The sequence below is a fragment of the Mesoplodon bidens genome (assembly GCF_964165515.1).
Source record: "Mesoplodon bidens genome assembly, chromosome: 17".
Classification (NCBI taxonomy): domain Eukaryota; kingdom Metazoa; phylum Chordata; class Mammalia; order Artiodactyla; family Ziphiidae; genus Mesoplodon; species Mesoplodon bidens.
The window spans coordinates 15,430,384-15,451,918 of record NC_138174.1 but is presented as its reverse complement, the minus strand read 5'-3'; the positions used below and the strand labels follow the sequence as shown (position 1 = coordinate 15,451,918).

Here is a 21,535-nt window from a genome sequence, read left to right as displayed (position 1 = left end):
GACCACATGCCTCCCTCCACCATCTGTGCAGAGAAATAAGTGTCCAGTGGGAAAGATAGGACCTGCCCCCAATGCAGATCCCACCCCTGTTCAACACGGTCTTAATAGTATCTTATAGAGTCTACCTTCTATCAGGATAAAATAAGTCTTGGTCATCGTTAATATTTTTGCTTTGAATTCAACTTTGATAGTAATATTACAACTTTTCGTGTTTTGAGATTTAACATTTGCATCTGATATCTTTGTCCATCTCTTTATTTTCAAACTATCATTTTAATTTAGTTTTTGTCCTTGTATACAGCCTATAGTGCATTTAGTTTTTAAACTTATCTAAAAGTATTTGTGAGTATTTGATACGAGAGCAATGTGTTGGTATTTATTATCATTTCAGGTATGTTTGGTGTTATTTGCTATCATTTTACTTTGTTTTCTGTATTAAACACTTCCTTGATATTTGTTCTTTAATTTTTTTTAACATTATGCTATTAGTTGATTTGTTTTTATTCAAGTTTTAATAATATGAAAGTTATAAACCTATTTTTAGAAAACATAATTGTACCTTTGTTTCTCCATCAATATCCAGTTTAAAACTGGACTTGTACCTGGGAAGATAGAAATGCAACATGCTTTTACTTCTGTCTTCTGAGAAACCTAAATTAATGTGGAAAAACCCTGCAAATTTAAATCCATACTATTATCGAGAACTTTGTTATTTATCTTGGCTTTTAGAATCATTTGTTTACATTTCCACGTGCTACATTAAGAATGATTATTTGGACTTAGTTCTGAATTTGTATGATTTTATTTCTTGACACCTTTTCTCTATAAGGCATCTTCCTTATTCTTGCCTTCTTCATTTTTTATTCCTTGCTCAGTTGGCTCTAGCATTTCTCTGAGTAATCATTTTTAGGAACGTTACATGGTTGCACTGGGTGTTGGAGAGTGTATGTCTGTTGCTCCCAAATATGAATAGCACTTTTTCTAAATGTATAATTACTGAGTTACAGTCCTTTGCCAGCAAACTCCACACACATTGTTTGAAGCGGCATTCATATAGCACACTCTTTTTTTTTTTTTTTTTTTTTAATCTCAACTCTACATTTACTTGTGTGCGGGGGGGGTAGTTTTGGGAGGCACTGAAAGTGATAGTAGAGCCTGAAGCCACCCCAAGCCATCCTTTTGTGGCCCGATGATTCTGTCGGGCATGGTTCTGTAAATTCGCTTTGTCACGTAAGCTCTGACTTGTTGTACCATTTCTTTGCCACCCAGAGACCTGATAGTCAGTCTGGGATCGGAAAGGGCTTGTATGAAGAGAATGGCAACCTCCGGGGAGGTTCGCCTCTCTTGGCCCATCAGTTCCCCATCCACATCGACCTTTTCTCGCTAGGCCTGGGCAGAGGTAGTGGGTGCAGATGGAGCAGGGAGAAATTGGAGGGGGTGGGGAGATCTTATAGCTCAGCTTAGCCCAGCAGTATCCATCTGTGGCCCGTTGCATCGGGCAGTGCCCCAGTTCTATTGGGCATATATCCTCCCTCTTCTCCAGTCTTGGGCGCACAGTCTGTGAGCATTGCTTTGGGATTAAATCCCACTTGGGGTGGAATTTGGGTCACGTGTTGGAGGCTTCAGCAGGGCAAGAAATTGCTCCTCAATGACTACCTTGTCTCCAGCCCTAGGGTAAAATGAGGCACAACTGCTGGCGCTCTAAAACCGTCTCCTCCTCCTACTAACGGAAGGAGCCCAGCCTCCGGTGTGTTTCCCCTTTGAAATGTATCTTGCTAACATTCCTCACCCCCAAAGTGCACTTCCCACCCCAGCTGTGAGTCTCATTAATGTTTAACTGTCTTATTCATGGGGTGACTTGTTTCAAGAAATGAATATTGCAAGACAAGAGCTTCCCTGAAGTCCCTTATTCTATTGCTGTAGAACAGGTCTGGCCATAGTGTGATGACTTGCCCAGGATCCCACAGCTCACTCATGGGAGAGCTGGAACACACATCTCTTCTACCATTCCCTTCTGTCTCCATGCTTTGTTGCTTTAGTTGATGACCCCAAGCTTAATCTTATCATTAAATTGGGATTAGAGCTTTACAGTCAAGGGAAAGTTTAGTGTTTTTTTTCACATATATTCTACATAGGAAAGAAAAAAAAAGAATCAGGTGACATTTTTACAGTTATTAGTAAAAAGCATTTTTTTTTTTTTTTTTTTTGCGGTACGCGGGCCTCTCACTGTTGTGGCCTCTCCCATTGCGGAGCACAGGCTCCAGACGCACAGGCTCAGCAGCCATGGCTCACGGGCCCAGCCGCTCCACGGCATGTGGGATCTTCCCAGACCGGGGCACGAACCCGTGTCCCCTGCAACGGCAGGCGGACTCTCAACCACTGCGCCACCAGGGAAGCCCAGTAAAAAGCATTTTGTTAGGCAACTTCTGGAGACTTTAAAAATTATATTTATAAAGGCCTTTGTTCGTTAAATTCATACTATATGTTAGGAAAAATCTGATACACTTGAAAGCTCTGAAATTTTATTTTTACTTCTCATTGCAGCAGCAGGATTAAGAGAATTGTGTACTTGATTGTATCATCCTTCCCTTTCAGGTATGTGAGACTCTAGAAAAGGAGGTAATTAAGTATGTATTACATTTAATATCAATATTTTTTAATGGCAGAGGATCTGGGAGGGGAAAAAAAAGCATTTCCACTGTCAGTATGTCGCTAAATAACCTTTGTGCCCGATTTAATGCAATCTAATTTATCTTGGAATTTTAATTGAAGCTGAACATTAAGAATTGCAAAGAAATGGCATGTACGGAGTCTAATAGCAACATATTAACATGGTTTTTTCTACCTGTCAAAGTAAAAATAATGAAACATGCATTTCAAAATTCTATAGTTATAAGGAAAGTGTTTTAGTAAATACCTTATTCACCTAGAATTACTCCTTAATTCTGGAAACATTTTACTTAGATCTTTCTTCTCTACATGATAGTAAGATTTCATACTATGTTACAGATTCACACAATGTACTTGCTTCCTTTTAAATTGATAATATTTTAATTTGCATTGCAATTGTGAAAAAGTGCTTTAAGATTAATTTATTTTCATAGATTACACAAATAGTACAATCAACTTCTAGAGAATATGTTTAGCATATATAGGAAAAAGGCTTAGGAGTTACTTTAGAGTTCAATTATGTATGTATTCATTGTATTGAATTCCTTCTTACGTGCCCAGAACTGTGCCAGAACCATCCATTGATATGTAATCTTATATTTGTTGATAATCTCACTGATAAGAAGCCTTACAGGTCAAAGAAATCTTTTAAGGGCTTGTGTTAGTCATGCTTTCACTTGGTTTTTATTACTCAATTCTTTAAAAATATCAAGATGAATGAGGTTTACTTTATTGTGGGAAATTGGTAGAAGACCCTTCAAAATTCTTAAATTTTAAGAAGAGTTTACAAGTGGAAACATGTCATTTTAATGTAGTTTGCCTATTCTGTCTTGGAGTGTTGGTCTGATGTGTCTTAATATAAAAGGGCATGATATCATGAAGTGGTTTAGTGGGAAATTTCTTTCCCTAACAACTGCTTCTATTGGGTGAAAGCAGAGTGATTTATGTTGAGATTCTAAGAGCAGTTCTCCCTACCACTGAACGGTTTAACCCAAAATAATGACATTTTGATATCAGATCATGGGGCTGAAGTTAGTCTACCTATAGATGTGAAAACCACTTTATCCTTATTTGGTTTATTTATTTGTTTGTTGCAGAATACTTGGAATTGTGCTGACCTTTGTGGATGTGTCCGTCATCATTACAGACATTCTTATCTCTGATAGCACGATATATATTCCTTTGGAGTATCGTGCGGTTTCTTTAGCTATGGCTTTATTTTTTTTCATGGACGTTTTTCTTCGAGTGCTTATAGAAGGGTAAGTTTGATTAATTTTTTAAAAGCACATAGAGCTATTTTGTACTGCTATGAGAAGCATCTCAAGTAATGACCAGGTCAACCCAACTAAATATGCCCCTCTTTATCAAAATAATTCTCCTTGAAGGCATCCTCCACAAGAGAAACAACAATCCAAATCCCAATTTCTATCAGACTGAGCTTTAATATTACTCTTGCAACTGGCACTCTAGTCTGCAAACCATGTATTCTAGATGGTTCCTTCAACAGGTACAGCTTAAAGGCTTTGCAAAATGGGGCCAGGCAGCTAATATGCCTACGTGCACATTATTAAGAGGAATGTGTATGTGAAGTATAACTATTGATATTTTAATTGAGTTCAATGTAAATAAAAGCTGACAGTATATTAAGTACTAGAGAATAGATCATGAGCAAACCCTACCTCAGTTAAAATAAAAATTTGTGGTACTTCCCTGGCGGTCCAGTGGTTAGGACTCCATGCTTCTGCTGCAGGGGGCATGGGTTCGATCCCTGGTCGGGAAACTAGGATCCTGCAAGCTGCACGGCCAAAAAAAATTTTTTTTAATGAGACATTTAAAACTAAATGAACAAAAACTTGTGTTAAGCTCTATGGGAGAGCGAGTCAGGGACTAAAGTCCCCAGCCTCACTTCATCCAGAGCATTTTGGAACATGCTTGTCTCCTTTCTGGCTGAATTTCTGTCCTCGTGCCTCTGAGCTGAGGACAGTTGCCCACTCCCAGGTTACTCAGAGCCTAAAGGAGCTATCCCAGGACTAGAAGATTTCCCTGGAGCCCCAGTGCCCATGGCTGAAGGAGCTAGTGTTGAGGAGGAGGTGCCAGGGCTGAAAGTTCAGCTTTGCACAGAGGAGGCCACACCAGCTCACTGGGATTCCACTGTGGGTGCAAAGCCAGGTGATGAGTTTGCAGGCCAAAGTAGTGGACCCGTCTTCCTCTCACAAGCTCCTTTCATGCACTTCTCACAGCCCGTTTCTCTAGGGCTGTGACATGTTCAGCTTCCATTGTCCGATAGCATCGCTCACCATCCCATCTCTCTCTCCCCGCTGTGTCCAGGCAATGCTTGACTCTTGTTCAATGGTTTGGTTATATCTCTTACTATACTTATGGCTCTACTTGCCATATTGATGTTTTTGTCCTATATAAGTATAAAATGAGTATGGATATTTTTTTCCTTAATCTAGTCTAGTAAATGCACTTTAAATCATTCATCAACGCTGAATTCCTTTTAAAAACTATTTATTTATTTTGGCTGCGCTGGTTCTTAGTTGCAGCATGCGGACTCTTAGTTGCGGCATGCGCATGGGATCTAGTTCCCTGACCAGGGATCTAACCTGGGCTGCCTGCATTGGGAGCGCAGAGTCTTACCCACTGGACCACCAGGGAAATCCCAAACCGGAAATCTTAAGGGTGCTTTTAAAATATCCCTACCTCTTCTTTGGGGAAGCATAAACTTATATATTTTTTGTTTTTTGTTACAGGGGACGACAGTATTTTTCCGATATGTTGAACTCCTTAGATGCTTCCATTATTGTGGTGACTCTACTGGTCAATATTGCTTATATTTTCTATGACTTCAAGTTTCTTAAAAATTTCCCCAAGTAAGACACATATGCTTCCCTTCTCTTAGAGTTTTTCTTTCTTAAAAAGTATTTTCTGTGGCTTTCATTTTGTGTAATCTTTTTAACTCTGAATGTGCTAATTCTGTGCTAAATAAGCTGCTTGAAAATGGAACGTTGAGTTAAATTTCTATCTGGAAACTAAAGGATGGTGGTGTTTAGGGACCAGTGAAGGGTGTCCACACTGAGTACCTTAGTTGAGTGAAGAAGATGACGCCCCCAAAGAAGAAACTGGGGACTTGCCTCTTGTACCTAACTTGAACTTCTCTACCTTTTGAAATTCCCACTAAATTCCCACTTGCGCTTCAACCACACATTTCTTACACATGAAATTCCTGGGTTTTTCCTATAACCAAGAGAGTACTGGTTTGAGTTGATGAAAAATTTGAGTGACTCCAATGATGATTCTCTAAAAAGGCACAAATGGAAGAGAAAAACGAGGTGACACGGGTAGAAACACAGAGGTGGAATGTTTGCAGGACAGTTAACATGACGGAAGCTGAGGCAGAGTTAGAACTGTTAGGGGTCAAAGCAACATGTGTATGAGCCACCGATGGCTTTTTTCTTTCTCCTCCTCTTTCTACTGGGGCAGTGAGAAAAAGAAGAGCAAAAGTGTTCTAGGATGTAGCTGTTGGGTGGCTCACTAGGCTTATTCCTTAGTCAGATAGCTTGCCCTTCCTGCACTCCAGCTTCTCAGGACTTTCCCTCAGGTCCCAACAAAACTTGATGTGATAAGCTTTTGGAGTTTTTGAAAAGAACCCAAACCAGTGTGGTCTTCAGACAGGCAACCTCAGCATCACGGAAGAGCTTGTCAGAAATACCAGAAGACAAACACCTCAGGGCCCACTCTAGACCTACTGAATCAGTATGCACACTCAAGCTAGAGAAGCACTAGCCCAGACCATCAGTTCTTTGCCATCGTGTTTCTTCCTGATGGTAGGAGACACACTTGGGAAGTAACTCATCTGCTATCTGCCTGATGTGTGTTCACAGCTCTAGTGAACCCCTGTTACGCATGGGAGTAACAGAGGGGAATAAGAATTCTGTTTGGATGGGAAAAAGACTGAAAAATGCTTGTCTTAAACCACAGAAGTTAAACCCACAAATTCTGAGAGTCTACCATATGACTTTTTCTTTAAATCAGAGTTTCTCAACACCAGCACTACTGGTATTTTGGACAGATACATTTTTAGTAAGGGAGCTGTCCTGTGCGTCGGTACCGAGCAGCATCCCTGCCCTCTAACCACTAGATGCAAGTAGCAGCCCCTCACAGGCAGTTGTGACAGCCAAAAATGTCTCTGAACATTGCCAAATATGCCCAGGGTGGGTGGGGTGGGTGGGAGGCTTGGGCCAGGGGGTCGTGTGCCAAATTTTGCCCCTGGTTAAGAGCCACTGCTCTAAACTTAGTCCATACTGACAAGATCCTCTGTTTCTAAAGCAAAAATGAATCTTTTATTGTTAGATTGAGAATTGTTTTACTACCTCTACGACTTATCCTTCTGTCAAGAGCTCTTCATCTGGCTCAGCAAAACAGACATCTTGCAATGCTGACCAGGAGGAGGGTAAGTGGGCAAAATATGTTTATGATTCAGAAAAAATGTTTGTGCTTCAGGAAATACTGGCAAGGGTTGTAGATATCTATATATTGTTCTTTTTTTATGTTGATTTATGTTTTACAAATGAATGATTGTTTTAAACCCTCAGGTTTCAGAAAACAAACGGCGATACAAGAAGGATGGATTTGACTTAGACCTCACTTACATTACTGGTTTGTGAAGTTTCTCTCTTGATTTGCCTATATTAACATCACATTTTTCTTGTGTGTGAGTAGGTAATTATACGCTAATTTTGTTCTTTCCCTGTCTGAGGCATGTTCTTTCAAAGCATTTTTTATCCATGAAGACATATGCCACTCTGATAGTGTGACATATTTGGAGTTTAACCCTGCAAATGGAAAAATCTTAATTTTCATCTCAATTCAGGGCTACTTGCTTATAGTATAGGAAGTTAAATGGATTTTCAGCTGACTCCATTTGTTTGGTTTAGAATTTATTGAGTTCTAGTAGTTATCCTCGGTCCCAAGGATTTCAGAGAGACCTGTTCTCTCCCTAGAACGCTAGAGATGAAGTCATTGCTTTGTAGGTCTCGGGTTTCTGAGTCAGGGGAACACTGGAAAGCATCCTAGGAGTTCCCAACATTGCTCATTTTTCTTTGGTGTTTAAATAAGAAAGAAATTCCCACCACAGGGGGCCCTCCAGACTAAAGTCAACGCAAATCTGTTGCATAAGGCTGGAACCAGCTGAGACTTGGGAACACTGAATGTAATGGTCCAAATAGTGGATACTTTAATATCCAGTATTGGATATTAAAGTTGATTACCCTGAGGGTTAGTTAGCTTTTTTCCTGTCATTCTCAATCCTGAAAGTTCTCTTCTATGAAAACAGTCTGATTGTATGTAAGTCGAGTTCTCATATATTGTTTCCCATGTATAACATTTGTTAATAGTGACTGTTTTGACTTCCAGAGCGTATTATTGCCATGTCATTCCCATCTTCTGGAAAGCAGTCTTTCTATAGGAATCCCATTAAGGTAAGAGTTTTTATCTAACAAATGCTCACATTTCTCAGTAAACCTAGACTGTGGAATTGTAAGATAGTGTTGGCCCAGAGATGACAGTGTTCTCCTAAAAATTTACTCTTTCAGGTAAAACATTACCATGGATTGCTATCAATTAGCTTTCGCTGTGTGATGAATCACCCGCAAACTTAAATGACTTATAACAGCAAACCTTTACTTTGCTCGTGATAATGTGGTTTGTGAATTTGAGTTGGGCTTAACTGATCAGGGACACGCTTAACTAATTTCAGCAGAGCTAACTCCTGCATGTATGGGCAGCAACTGGGCATCTGAGGGTTGGCTAGTCTAAAATGGCCTTGCTGGATGGCTCCAAGTGATGTCTCATTCTGTAACAGGCTAGCTCAGGCTTGTTCACATAAGGCAGTGGCAAGGACCTCACTAGCATCAAGCGAAAGAATGCAGAGGCCCTGGCTCTCAACTAGTATAATGTGGCTTCTACCTTATTCTATTGGACAAGCAAACTACAAACCCAGTTCAGATTCAAGCAGACAACAGATGCCATCTCTGGAAGGCAGGAATTGTGGTGAATTGTGGCTGTTTTTCATGGTCATAGGGAAGAAGATTGAGGATTCTTGAACTAAAATGTGTATTCTTAGATTGAGATCCTAAATTACAGTGGCTACATACTGCTTTAGGTTCTGTAGATTAAATAAAGTTCAAACATCAGGTGATGCTTACTATGAAATGCCAGTTAAAAGTCATTGTTTAAGAAGTTTGCATATGTGTGCGGGTGTGTATACATTAGTGCAATTTACAGTATGTGTTCTATCAGTAAAACTAATTATGTATATGTGTGTATGTCTATATATAAGTATGTGTATATATAATTATACTTTGAGGCATAAAAATTACTGTAAATTGTGCGAATCTCATGTATATCTTGATAAAATTATATATAGGTGTATATACAGCCAACGCCCCTATCAAAATATAGAACATTTCTTGCTCTTTTTCAGTCAATACCCCAACACACTGGAGGTAATTACTCTTCTCACTTGTGTCACAACAGATTAGTTCTACTTTTTCTTGAATTTCACATAAATGGAATCATAGACTACATCTTCTGTAACCAGCTTTTTATGCTTAAAATGAATTCTGTGGGATTTATCTAATATTGTTGGGTATACAGTAGTTCTTTCTAAATAATATTTATTGCTTCTAGAATACTGATTGAAAGCTCAAGCATTCAGTCTATTTACAGGAATTATACAATTATACATTGCTTCACAAAGGCAGCAAACACATTACACTTTAAAAAGTCTACTTTACAGAAAATTAAAAATTCTAAATAACAAAAGGTACATCTGAAGAAACAAGTATACATTTGGCAGCCAGTAATTTTGACAGGAAGTTGTACAGCTTGCATGACTTTAATCTGTGGACATGACCTTAGTCATTTAGCTCAAGTTCATCATTAATTTATTTTTCCAGTATAATTGTGTTTCATACCATTGACATTTGCACACTCTAGAATATGTTAGAAAGAAATGTGTAGTATTCACAAATGTTCAGAAAAGCACGCAGAAGTTCTGTGAATCTGCCCAGTTCTTCTGAGATGGTCTCACATCAGCTTCCTAAGCATATTCAATCCTACAAAATAGTAAGCTAATGTTTGAACACAATTTCCAAGATAAAGCACATTTTCTCACCAATAGTGAAGTCTTTTTCTCAAGCACCACAAAAGTATACAAAAGAATTTGAGTTTGAACAGATCTCTCAGAACGTGTTTAACCTGATATTTCAACAGACTTAAAATTTCCATGGTTTCACAAGGACCAGATTTTTAATTACTTAGAGGAGAAAGAAACGGCCTTGAAAGATGTGGACTCGATCATTACCAATAGAAAAAGTATCCAGTGCATATCTTACAGAAACAGAAAAATAGAATATTGCCCCTCTGAGAATAATGTGTATATAATTATATGTAATATACATTATATATACTATAGAGCATATGTAAGATAATGTATAGTTGTACATGTAATTATATAATATATAATACATTTCCCTCTTAAAATAGTGTATATTTAAATAAAATGTATATGATAGTATATATTAAATATATATTAATATATAATGTGTAATATATAAAATTAGTATATAGTAAATGTAATATATATCATGTTATATATAACTGCATATAAATTTTATATAGTATAACTATATATTATTCTATTTATAAATATATATTACATATATATCTTATCTCTTATAGAAACAGAAAAATATAACATTTCCCCCTTAGAATAATACATGTATACTTATATATAATATATATTATACAGAATAATATATAATTACATGTATACATTATAAATTCTATGTATATGTCTTATATAACATGTAAATATATTATTCCATTTATAAATCTATAATATAAACTCATCTCATAGAAACAAAAATATACCATTTTCCCCTTTATAATAATATATTATATTTATATATAATATGTTATATATAATTATCTAATGTATAAGTTGTATAACTATATATTACATATCATATAATTATATAACAATAATATATAAGTATACATATATTATGAATATATTTACATCATAAATATATAATACTTAAGTACTTAGATATGTAACTTATATAAATTCATAATTTATATATTATGTAATTTATATTTTGTATGAATGATATGTAAATTACAATTTATATATCATTTTTACAGTATATAAATCGGTTATATATATTATTTGTATATAATGTTATATATGTTATATTACTTTATTTTATATTATATGATATGTATTATGTTACATACATTATGTCATATAACATATATAACTATAAAATATGTTACATGTAAATATACATATATTATTCTAAGGGAGCAAATTTTAAATTTTTCTTGTTTCTGTAAAAGATGAACATATATGGAATTTATATTTATAAATATAAATAATACAACTACCATGAAACCCTTTAATTCATATGGTAAATGTTGAAACTATGACCAAAATATGAACACTGCCAGAGCTGTTAGAAAAAGACTAGAAGCCTTTTCACATATGTATAATCTAAGCATGATACTCTCCAAAAAAAAAAAAAAATTGTAATTATTACCTTCCAGTTTGAAAACTTTAATTCTAAATTTTAAAAAAATCTATACACAAGCCACTGATTTAACCAGATCCTCCCCCGCCCCCCCAAGAAGTGTTTAGTAAGCAGGACCCAGAGGAGCTGATATTCACAGCTTTCAGGGTTTATCCCTTGAAGTACTTTATTTTACAACCTTCTCGTGCAAAACTAAAGGTCCATTTGATTACACAGAAATTTCATACAGTGTAAAACTAGAACTGAATGTGAAATACTGCATGTAAGTATTTCTAAATAGTCTTGTTCCATCGGTTCATCAGTGACTTCTGTGGCTTTATAGTCATTTTCTGTGGAAGATTCTGAGAGAATCTCTCCAGTTCTACTGGAATTGGAGCCTCCTAGTTCTTCTGTTTCATGGCAGTCGGAATCCTACTTGCAGGGCCTCTGTTTTCACTGTCTTCAGAATGTAAATCTGTCTCATCCTGAGACAGATGAGATTCCTCTATTTGATTCTTTTCCATAGAATTCTCTTCATTTATAGTTAAGGCATCATCAGATTCTTTCTCTTGAATTTTTTTTTTCTGGAATCATTTCTGGTTTGTTTGTTTTTTTTTTTGCGGTACATGGGCCTCTCAGTGTTGTGGCCTCTCCCGTTGCGGAGCACAGGCTCCGGACACGCAGGCTCGGCGGCCGTGGCTCACGGGCCCAGCCGCTCCGCGGCATGTGGAATCTTCCCGGACCGGGGCACGAACCCGCGTCCCCTGCATCGGCAGGCGCACTCTCAACCACTGCGCCACCAGGGAAGCCCCATTTCTGTCGTTCAAGACACTCTTCCTCTTCATCCTCTTCTCTTTGTCTTTCTTCTTCGATGAAGCTGGTTCTTCTGTTTCTTCTGTCATAACTGAAGAAGTGTGACTAGAAGTTGTTTGGTCATCTCTGACTTCACCTTCTTTGTCAAACTTGAGTTTTTTAACCCCATGTCCCTCAGCTCCCAGACCATATTCATTTGGATGTTTATTTTCTATATGGCTCACTGAGGAGCTCCTGATCCAGATGTCAGAGTCACTGTGATTTTTGTCGTCATCATGCTGTAAGTTTGTAAAGACTCTTTGCTCACTGTGCTCTGAGGCAAAAACCATTCCTTCCTTCCTCCCTCCCTTCTCTCCTTCCTTCCTTCCTTCCTTGTTCTCTCCCTTCCTCCCTCTCTCCCTCCCCACCCCATTCTCTCTCTCTCTTTTTTATTGTACAAGTTGCAGGAGTACAGCATTAAAATTCAACATCTGTATACACTACAAAGTGATCACCAGCACAAGTCTAGCTGCCGTCTGTCACCATACAGTTGACCCTCTACCTATTTCAGCCACACCCCAAACCCCTTCCCCTCTGGTAACCAGTAATCTGTTCTCTGTATCTATGTTTGGTTTTGTTCGCTTTTGTTTGTTCATTTGTTTTATTTTTTTAGATTTCACGTATGAGTGAAATTGTATGGTGTTTGTCTCTCTCTGCCTGACAATTTCACTTAGCATAATACTTTCAAGGTCCATCCATGTTGTTGCAAATGACAGGACTTCATTCTTTTATGGTTGAGTAGTATTCATTTCTGTGTGTGTGTGTGTGTGTGTGTGTGCGCGCATGCACGCGTATTTATCACATCTTTATTCATTCATCAGTGGACATTTGGGTTGTTTCCATATCTTGGCTGTTGTTAATAGTGCTGCATTGAATATAGGGGTGCATATATCTTTTGGAATTATAGTGTTTTTTGTGTTCTTTGGCTAAATACCCAGAAGTGGAATAGCTGGGATCATATGGCATTTCTAGTCTTAATTTTGGGGGTCATCTCCATGCTGTTTTCCATAGTGGCTGCTCCAATTCACAGTCCCACCAACAGTGTTTGAGGGTTCCCTTTTCTCCACATCCTCTCCAACATTTGTTATTTCTTACCTTTTTGATAATAGCCATTCTAATAAGCATGAAATGATATCTTATTGTGGTTTCGATGTGCATTTTTCCCTAATGATTAGTGATGCTGAAGATTTTTTGTTGTGCCCATTGGCCCTCTGTATATCTTCTTTGGAAATTTGTCTATTCAGGTCCTCTACCCATTTTTTAATTGGGTTGTTTTTTTGTTTTGAGGTTGTATAGTTCATATATTTTGGATATTAACCCCTTATTGGATATATAAATTGCAAATATTTTCACCCATTCACTAGTTTGCCTTTTCATTTTGATCATGGTTTTTATCACCGTGCAGAAGCTTTTTAGTTTGATGTAGTCCCATTTGTTTACATTGGCTTTTGTTTCCCTTGCCTTTGGAGTCAGATCCACAAAAACATCACTAAGAGCAATGTCAGTGAAATTACCAGCTATGTTTTCTTCTAGGAATTTTATGTTCTCACATCATACAATCAAGTCTTTAATCCTTTTTGAGTTAATTTTTGTGTATGGAGGGACATAGTGGTATAGTTTCATTCTTTTGCATGTGGCTGTCCAGTTTTCCCAACACCATATATTAAAGAGACGATCCTTTCTGTATGTTCTTTGCTCCTTTATCATAAATTAATTATCCATATATGTGTGGGTTTTTTTCCGGGCCCTCAATTCTGTTCCATTGATCTATGTGTTTGTTTTTGTGCCAGTACCCTACTGTTCTGATGACTTCAGCTTTGTACCAATAGTATAGTTTAAAATCAGGGAGCATGATAACTCCAGCTTTGTTCTTCTTTCTGAAGATTGGCTATTCAGGATCTTTTGTGGTTCCATACAAATTTTAGAACAAATTACAATTTTCTTAAAGCTTGTTAACCACCTAACTTCCTTCTCTGGTAGCTTTAAACAATGTGTATTTAGAGTAGAGGCTAATCAGAGTAGTCATCCCAACTTTTGTGGGCTATTTGCAAACCATCAGTGGGTTAGATATGACTTGGAATGTATGTACCTTTTTATTCCCTGAGTCTCCCCTGAAAGGTGCTAAGTGACGGACCAGTGAATAAAAGGGTGATACTCATTTTAGGCTAGTCCTAGGAAAAGGCTTATGTTGGTGCCGTGTGGAATATGTAAGGTATGTGTCCATCTTTTTTAGGAAGTTGTACGGTTCCTGGATACCAAGCATCAAAACCACTACCGAGTCTACAATCTCTGCAGTATGTACATGACTCGATATTTTGCTACTCTAGGTAGAAAACAGGTCACTCACTGCATGTAAGAAGTTGATTTAGTTTTTACATTTCATTTAATCCTGGGTATTTGGTGGTGGTGGGAAGTGAGTTTTACAAAGTCTCCATCTTGTGCTGGCTCTGTTTGGTAGGAAAAGAAAGTGCAACAGCACACAGTGCCCTGTGAGGTAGGCAGGAGACTGGGGGCGGAGCCATTTTAGGAGAGTCAGGTCTAGTGGTAGTAGGTTTGGAAAATATTTGTTTTTTTCCTGCCAGCTTGTGTTTTGAAGGCAATTCAACAAATGCACACTCTAACCCACTAGGAATGAGGTGTGAGGAGACCAGGGTCCTGCATGGGAAAACCCCCCCAAACCCTTTAGCAAACAAATTATAGCCCAGCTGACCCTCTTCCTGTATATTAAGTGGACATTTTCAGGAGGCAAGTATTTTGGCTGGCCGCGTTGGCTTCTGCTCTGTGTAACCTTCTGATAATGCAGTGAGTAGCCTGCTAGAAAAGTACAAGTAAGGCCTATTAAACCCAAATAATTTGGGCTTATGTTACTCAAGATGGACAAAACACTACTCTACTTTTATTTTTGAGACCCTTACGTTTCTTTTAGAGCAGCAGGAGCCCGACAGAAAGCTCCTTTTAAAGGTAGAGGAGGAATTTCTAATAGAAAAGTATAACTTATTTACACCTTGACCATTTACTGTGTTTATTAGGGTTAGAGATATGACCCATGCATCATTTGTTTCAGGTGAAAGAGCTTACGATGCTAAGTACTTCCATGATAGGGTCTGTCGATACATGATTGACGATCACAATGTCCCCTCTCTGAGGTAAGTTTGATGCCAAGCTGGCTGTCAGAAGAGGGCTAAATACACAGGGCTTGATTTTTTGGGAAGTCTTTTCATTCAACTAAAAATCTTTCACTTTGAATCAGTGAGATGGTGGCGTTCTCCAAGGACGTAAAAGAGTGGATGGCTCAAGATGAGGAAAACATCACAGTGATTCACTGTAAGGGGGGCAAAGGTAAAAAACGTTTTTCTTTTTCTTTCTCTTTTTCTAAAGCAATTTGAAAAATATATTAAAGTACACCCACATGATACGTTCTGCTATTAACCGGTATTAATCATTGTGAACGTTTTTTAATATTAGCGTCAAGACTAAAGGAAGGGAAGGAAAGAGGGAGGAAGGGGGGAGGAAAGGAAGAAAGAGTAAAGAAGAGAAGAAAGTAGGGATAGAAGAACTGAGGAAGGTTAAGTGTGTTTTCCCTTGTTTATTGACTCTGGGTTTCTTCATTTTTGATTTGCCAAAATACAAACACTGTTTAACTTTCGAAACCATCAGAGCACTTTTCATTTTATTTAAGGTTGTTCTTAAACTTTGTGAGGACCTTTTAAAGTTAAGAGTGTCAACAGCAATGCCATTTCAAAGACCCAAAATTAGACTGCAGTTTTTATAGTGTAATGATACATAGAAGTTGAGTTTGGTGGGGGGAAAATGGGGGTGGTGGGAAAGCCAGTTGTCAATTCAACCAATTTAACTTGAGTCAGGTTTTCTCTCATTCAGATTTAGGCTTTTAATACTCATCTAGGCATATTTCACAATGTTTGACAAATAAGGAATGATGGTTTTGTTGGGCTGTGAAACAGTTTTTTATATTAAATTCCAGGAAAACACACTTTAAAACTGCCTTCTGTAATTGAGTAGAATAAAGTTTGAGTCTTATTTGAAAAGTCGTTTCAAGCTCATGAGTTAGTAGGCAAGTTCCATCTTTAGTTCCACAGGTCAAAATATTCTGTATGTATGGCCATTTACAATATTGTGCCTAAATGAAGAATACAGAGGTTGAACCACGTGGAACTGCCTTTCTTTGGACCATCTTTTACTTTAAAAAAAAGGCTATTTAATATGGCTCAACCAAAATATTATAATCTAAGAGTTGGCTTTAGTTTTCTTTTAATCAGGTTAATTCCCTGCTTAAAGGAGGACCTTCATTTCAAATTTCATTTTTTTTTTCTGAGAGCAGACTTCCATTATTCTGTGTTCATGTGTGTTTCATTGCTTTTCCTTTAGGATTGTTTGGAAGGCTAGTGTTCAGTTGGTCTGTACCAGAGCAGCTCCTTTTTTCAAGTTTTCATTCATCTTGGTTTTGCTTCTTTTTGTTGGTTGATGTCTGCACATTACCAGTGATATCATGATAGCCCAAATATTTTGTTATTGATTTTATAGGACTTCTTTAAATAATCTGGATGCTAATTTTTTGTTAGCAGTTTATATTGCAAATATCTTCTTCCACTGTGTTGTCTTTGAAATTTGATTATGATTTATTTTGTCATATAGAAGGTTTTAATTTTTAATGTAGTGAAGTTTATCAGTGTTCTGTGTGTGCGTGGTTCGTGCATTTTGGTCATGTTTATGAAATCCACCCATACACTGAGGTGGTGAAGATATTCTCCTTATAAAATAGTAAAGTATTGCTTTTTACATTTAGGTCTTTAATTGGAATTTGGGGAGGGAGGTTTTTTTTCCATATGGATAGACAATTGTCCTAAAACCATCTATTACATGCTCATGTAGTCCCCATCAACTTGTAGTCCCTTCTCAGTCATATACCAAGTTTCCATACGCATTTGGGACTGTCTGTGAATTTTCTATACCACACTATTGTAATTTTTATAGCTTTATAATATATCTTGATAAAGACGGAAATCTCTTGACTCTTTGTATATTTAATTTTAGAATTATTTGATCAAGTTCTACATGAAAATATATTTGGAATTTTTATTGGAACTGCATTGAATTTATAGATGAATTCAGGAGCATTGAGAACTTTGCAATATTGAGCTGTCCATGAATAGTTTTCTATTTATTTGAATCATCTGATCGTTCAATAATATTTTATACTTCTCTTCAAGATGGTCTTGTATATCTTTTGTTAAATTCATCCCAAGACACAGTGCTACTGCAAAAGGAAGCTTTTTTCTATTACATTTGGATTGGTTCCAATTTTTACTATTATAATGCTGCTATGAAATACATTTTTCTTGTTGCCCATGTGCCCATATTTCTGTTGAGTGTAGACCTTGGACTAAAATTGTTTTGTCTTAGGATAATGAATCTCAAACTTTCATAAATGATGTCATCTGTTTTCCAAAACAGTTGACAATTTACACTCCACTGGCATTGCATGAAAGTTCCAAGTATTCCACATCCTTAAGCAACACTTGGATTTCTCAGTCATTTTATTTTTAGCTGTTGGGTGGGTGTGTAGTTGTATCTCATTATGGCTTTCCTTTGCATTTCTATGGTTACTAATAAGATTGAGAACGTTTTCATAGGTTTATTATGATATCCTTGGATATTCTTTTTTGTGAAGTATCTGTTTAATTTCCTTGTCTATTTTTCTCCTGGATTGTTTGTTTTTTTCCAATTGACTTGTAGGAATTCATTATATATTCTCCATTTCAACTCTGTGGTTTGTTATATGTATTAGACAGTATTCCAAGATACCTTTTCTGCTCTGTGATTTGCCATTTCTCTCTGAGTATCTTTTGGTTCACAGCACTTCTTTTCTAACATAGTCAGTGTACATTGTTCTTTCTCTTCTTAAGGTTAGTGTTCTGTGTCCTAATTAAGAAATCTTTCCCTGAGTTTAAAAAGACATAGTCCTATATTATCTTCTATAAGTTTTATTTCGTTTGGAATTGATTTATGTGTGTGGTGTGAGGAAGGGGTCAACTTTTATCATTTTCCATATGGCTGTCTAATTGTTTGAGCACACTGATTTCATTTCCTTGCCGTTCTGCAGGACATGGGTCTGTTTCTGAACTGTCTAATCTGTTCATTGCTTTGTCACCCATCTGTGTGCTACCAGCACAACTCTCTCACTTGTCTCAGCTTTTCTAAGAAGTCCTGACGTCCCTGAAAGGGAGTCCACTCAGCTTGTTCTTCACAGTTGTGTGTGTTGTTTAGGCCATCGACATTTCCGTATACATTTTGGAATCAGCTAGTCAAGTGACACACACGCACACGCGCGCACACACACACACACACACACACACACACACCCCTGATGGAACTTTGGAATTTCATTGAAGCTGCAGATAGAGGGGAATTGAAATCTTTACAATACTGAGTTTTCCAATCCATGAATGGAAATATCCACTCACGTAGTTAAGTCTTCTTCAATCTCTCTTTATAATGCCTTTTCATTTTCTGCATAGAAATCTTGTATATGTGTGGTTAGATTTATTCCTAGATATTTGATATTTTGATATTTTAAGTATTATAAATTATATCCCTTGGAAATTTTTATGTCCTAGATGTTTGTTTTTTTTTGATGCTCTAAATGCAGTTGATTTTACTAACCTTGCAATCAGCAAACAACTAAATTCTTTCATTAATTCTATTAACTTGTCTGTAAATTCTTTTGGATTTTATGGCACATGATGATATCATATGAAATAATGAACTAAATTCTTCCTTTTCAATCCTTTTTTTCCCTAGCACTGGCTAGAACCTTTGGTACAGTGTTGAATTATATGGGATGATCGCAGGAATCCTTGTTCTCCCGCTCTCAAAGGAAAAGCTTTCAGCATCTCATCAATTACTTTAGGGTGTGTGTCAGTGTTAGATATTCTCTATCAGATTAAGACATTCCTTTAATTTGCTAGGAGTTTTTATAATGAATGAATGTTGAATTTTATTGGAAGCTTTTTCTGTGTCTTTAAAATAATATGATTTCTTACCTTCACTCTATTAATCTGGTTGATTACATTGATTATAAAGTAGTAAACTAACCTTGAATTCCTGGAATAAACACAATTTTGTTGTGCTCTATTATTTTTTTAGTAAATTGCTGGATTCTGTTTGCTAATATTTTCTTAAGGGTTTTTGTATCTATGTCATGAGTAAGAGTGGCTATAGTTTTCAAATTTTGGCTTCATAAACCAAAATTAAGTTGTACTTACTCTTTTTTTTTTAAGTCTCTGGATGAGTTTGTATAAGTTGACGTTTTTTTCCCTTACATGTAAGGTAGAATTCAGTAGTAAAGCAACATTGGCCTCAGTGGGGGAATTGGCCTTAGTTTCTCTGTGGGGAAGTTTTTAAAGTATGGCTCAATTTCTTTATTAGATATGGGATTATTTATAATTTTATTTCTTCTGCACATTTTGGGTATTTTCCCAAGCATTTGTTCATTTTATCTAAATTTTCCAATGTCTTGGCATCAAATTGTCTTAAAATATCTTATTCTAATGTCTACCGTGGTGTTCCCTTTTTCATTCCTCACATTGCTGTTTTTGGTGCCCTCTCTCTTTTTTCTTTTGATTAGTCTCACCAGGAATTTACTACTTTTATTAGTCCTTTCAAAGTACCAAGTGTTTTGGCCTTACTGATCTTCCCTATTATTTGTTTTTTATTTCATCATTTCCTTTAGTGTTTCCTTTCTTCCACTTTCTTTGGTTTAATTTGCTGTCTTTTTCCTAACTTCTTGAGATGGATGCTTAACCCAGATTTTCAGCCTTTCTCTTTCCTAGTGAGCATTTAAGGCTATAAATTTCCCTCTAAGAATAGATTTAGCTTCATCACACAAGTTTTTATGTATATTCATTATTATTTAGTTCAGAATATTTTCTAATTTCCATTGTGCTTGTTTCTTAGACTCATGGGTTCTATAGAAATATACTGCCTTATTTTCGGACATGAGGATTTTGTAATTATCTTCTAGTTATTCATTTCTGGTTGCATTGCATTGTGGTCAGAGAACATATGCATTTTTTTAGTTCTTTGAGACTTATTTAGACTTGCTTTATCGCCCAGAATTTGGTCAATTTTATCAAATGTTTTCTGTGCACTTGAAAATAAAGTGTATTATGCATTGTCCTGAACAGTGTTCTCTATGTGCCCATTAGGTTGTTTGTTAATTGTTTTATTCAAATCTTCTATATCCTTACTGATATTTTATTTTGGTTTGCTTGAATTCTTTGCAGCATAATTCCTTCCTCCCACCCCCGCCATTTGCTTGGAAGTCATATACTCTTTTTATATTCCTTAGTAATTTCTCTGAGGGTTTCAACCGACATCCCTTATTTAGCTATCAGTTTTTGCTTTTTTCGTAGTGTTGACCTTGTATCTTCCTGAACTCGTTCATTAGTTTTAGGGCTTAGCCTATAGATTTACTTGGACTTTTCTAGTCTGCAAATAATGAGAGTTTGTTTCTTCTGTTTTTATCCCTATACATTTTTTCTTATCTTACAATACTGGCTAAGCCATGTAGTAAATAGAAGCAGTGAATAGTAGACATTTTGTTTAGTTCCTGGCTTTAAGAGGAATGTTATCATCATTTCATCATTAATATGATATAACTGGTAGGTATTTTGGTAGATTCCTTTCATCATAGTTAAAAACTTAAAACCTTTGTCCAATAGCAAAAGTTTAGTGAATGAATATATGTTTATGTTTTAAGTTAAAATACTGAAGACAGGTGTAAATCATTTTAATGATTCCTTGCATACCTGACTTGACTGGATGAGAGGGTATCTACTTTGTCTGTGGTTGTGCTTATCCATAGCCACTGGGACATGAATCTGCAAGTTTTTTTTCAAATGGGAATATATAAGGGCTGTAAAGACTCAGAGATGTCCTCCAGAATTGAAATGTTAACCATCCATGCTAGAGAGCTAGAGAGCTAGATTGTTAATGGTCAGTAGCCTCCTTTACTTATCTGAGCACAGGGTGGTACAAAGTCCTCTTTGGAAGTACTTGGCTTAGAATATTGTTTTTCAAACTATGGGTTGCAAAATAAATTGAGTGGTTCTTTTTTTTAAAAGGATAGAATAGAAAATAGAGTGCATCTTAAGGTAAAAGGATAAGTTTGGAATTACATAAAATAAAGTTCAGCATATACTGGCTAAGACAAAAGCTACAGATCATTGTAGAAAGAATAGATGCAATGTACTTTTTAACTCACATTTTGTATGGCAGGACAAAAATGTAAATTGGAAAAAAACCATGAGACTTTGAGGATAAAATGACATGAAATCAAGGATTTGCTTTAACATGCTGGTGGGGGGCTGGGGTGCGTGTAGAGAGGGGGAGGGAAAGAAGGATGAGGGAAGAAAAGGAAG

General features: G+C 36.6%; 1 protein-coding gene across 1 annotated transcript in view; it reads left to right on the top strand.

Moving 5' to 3' along the window:
• Window positions 1–21,535, top strand: part of LOC308605213 (phosphatidylinositol 3,4,5-trisphosphate 3-phosphatase TPTE2-like) — a 74,020-nt gene that overhangs the window by 23,551 nt on the left and 28,934 nt on the right. The window contains exons 4-12 of the mRNA XM_081214980.1: window positions 2,548–2,595; window positions 3,768–3,929; window positions 5,424–5,543; window positions 7,024–7,123; window positions 7,266–7,329; window positions 8,086–8,150; window positions 14,329–14,389; window positions 15,160–15,241; window positions 15,346–15,434. Coding sequence (XP_081071106.1) covers window positions 2,548–2,595; window positions 3,768–3,929; window positions 5,424–5,543; window positions 7,024–7,123; window positions 7,266–7,329; window positions 8,086–8,150; window positions 14,329–14,389; window positions 15,160–15,241; window positions 15,346–15,434 — 791 coding nt within the window. The remainder of the gene's footprint in view (window positions 1–2,547; window positions 2,596–3,767; window positions 3,930–5,423; window positions 5,544–7,023; window positions 7,124–7,265; window positions 7,330–8,085; window positions 8,151–14,328; window positions 14,390–15,159; window positions 15,242–15,345; window positions 15,435–21,535) is intronic.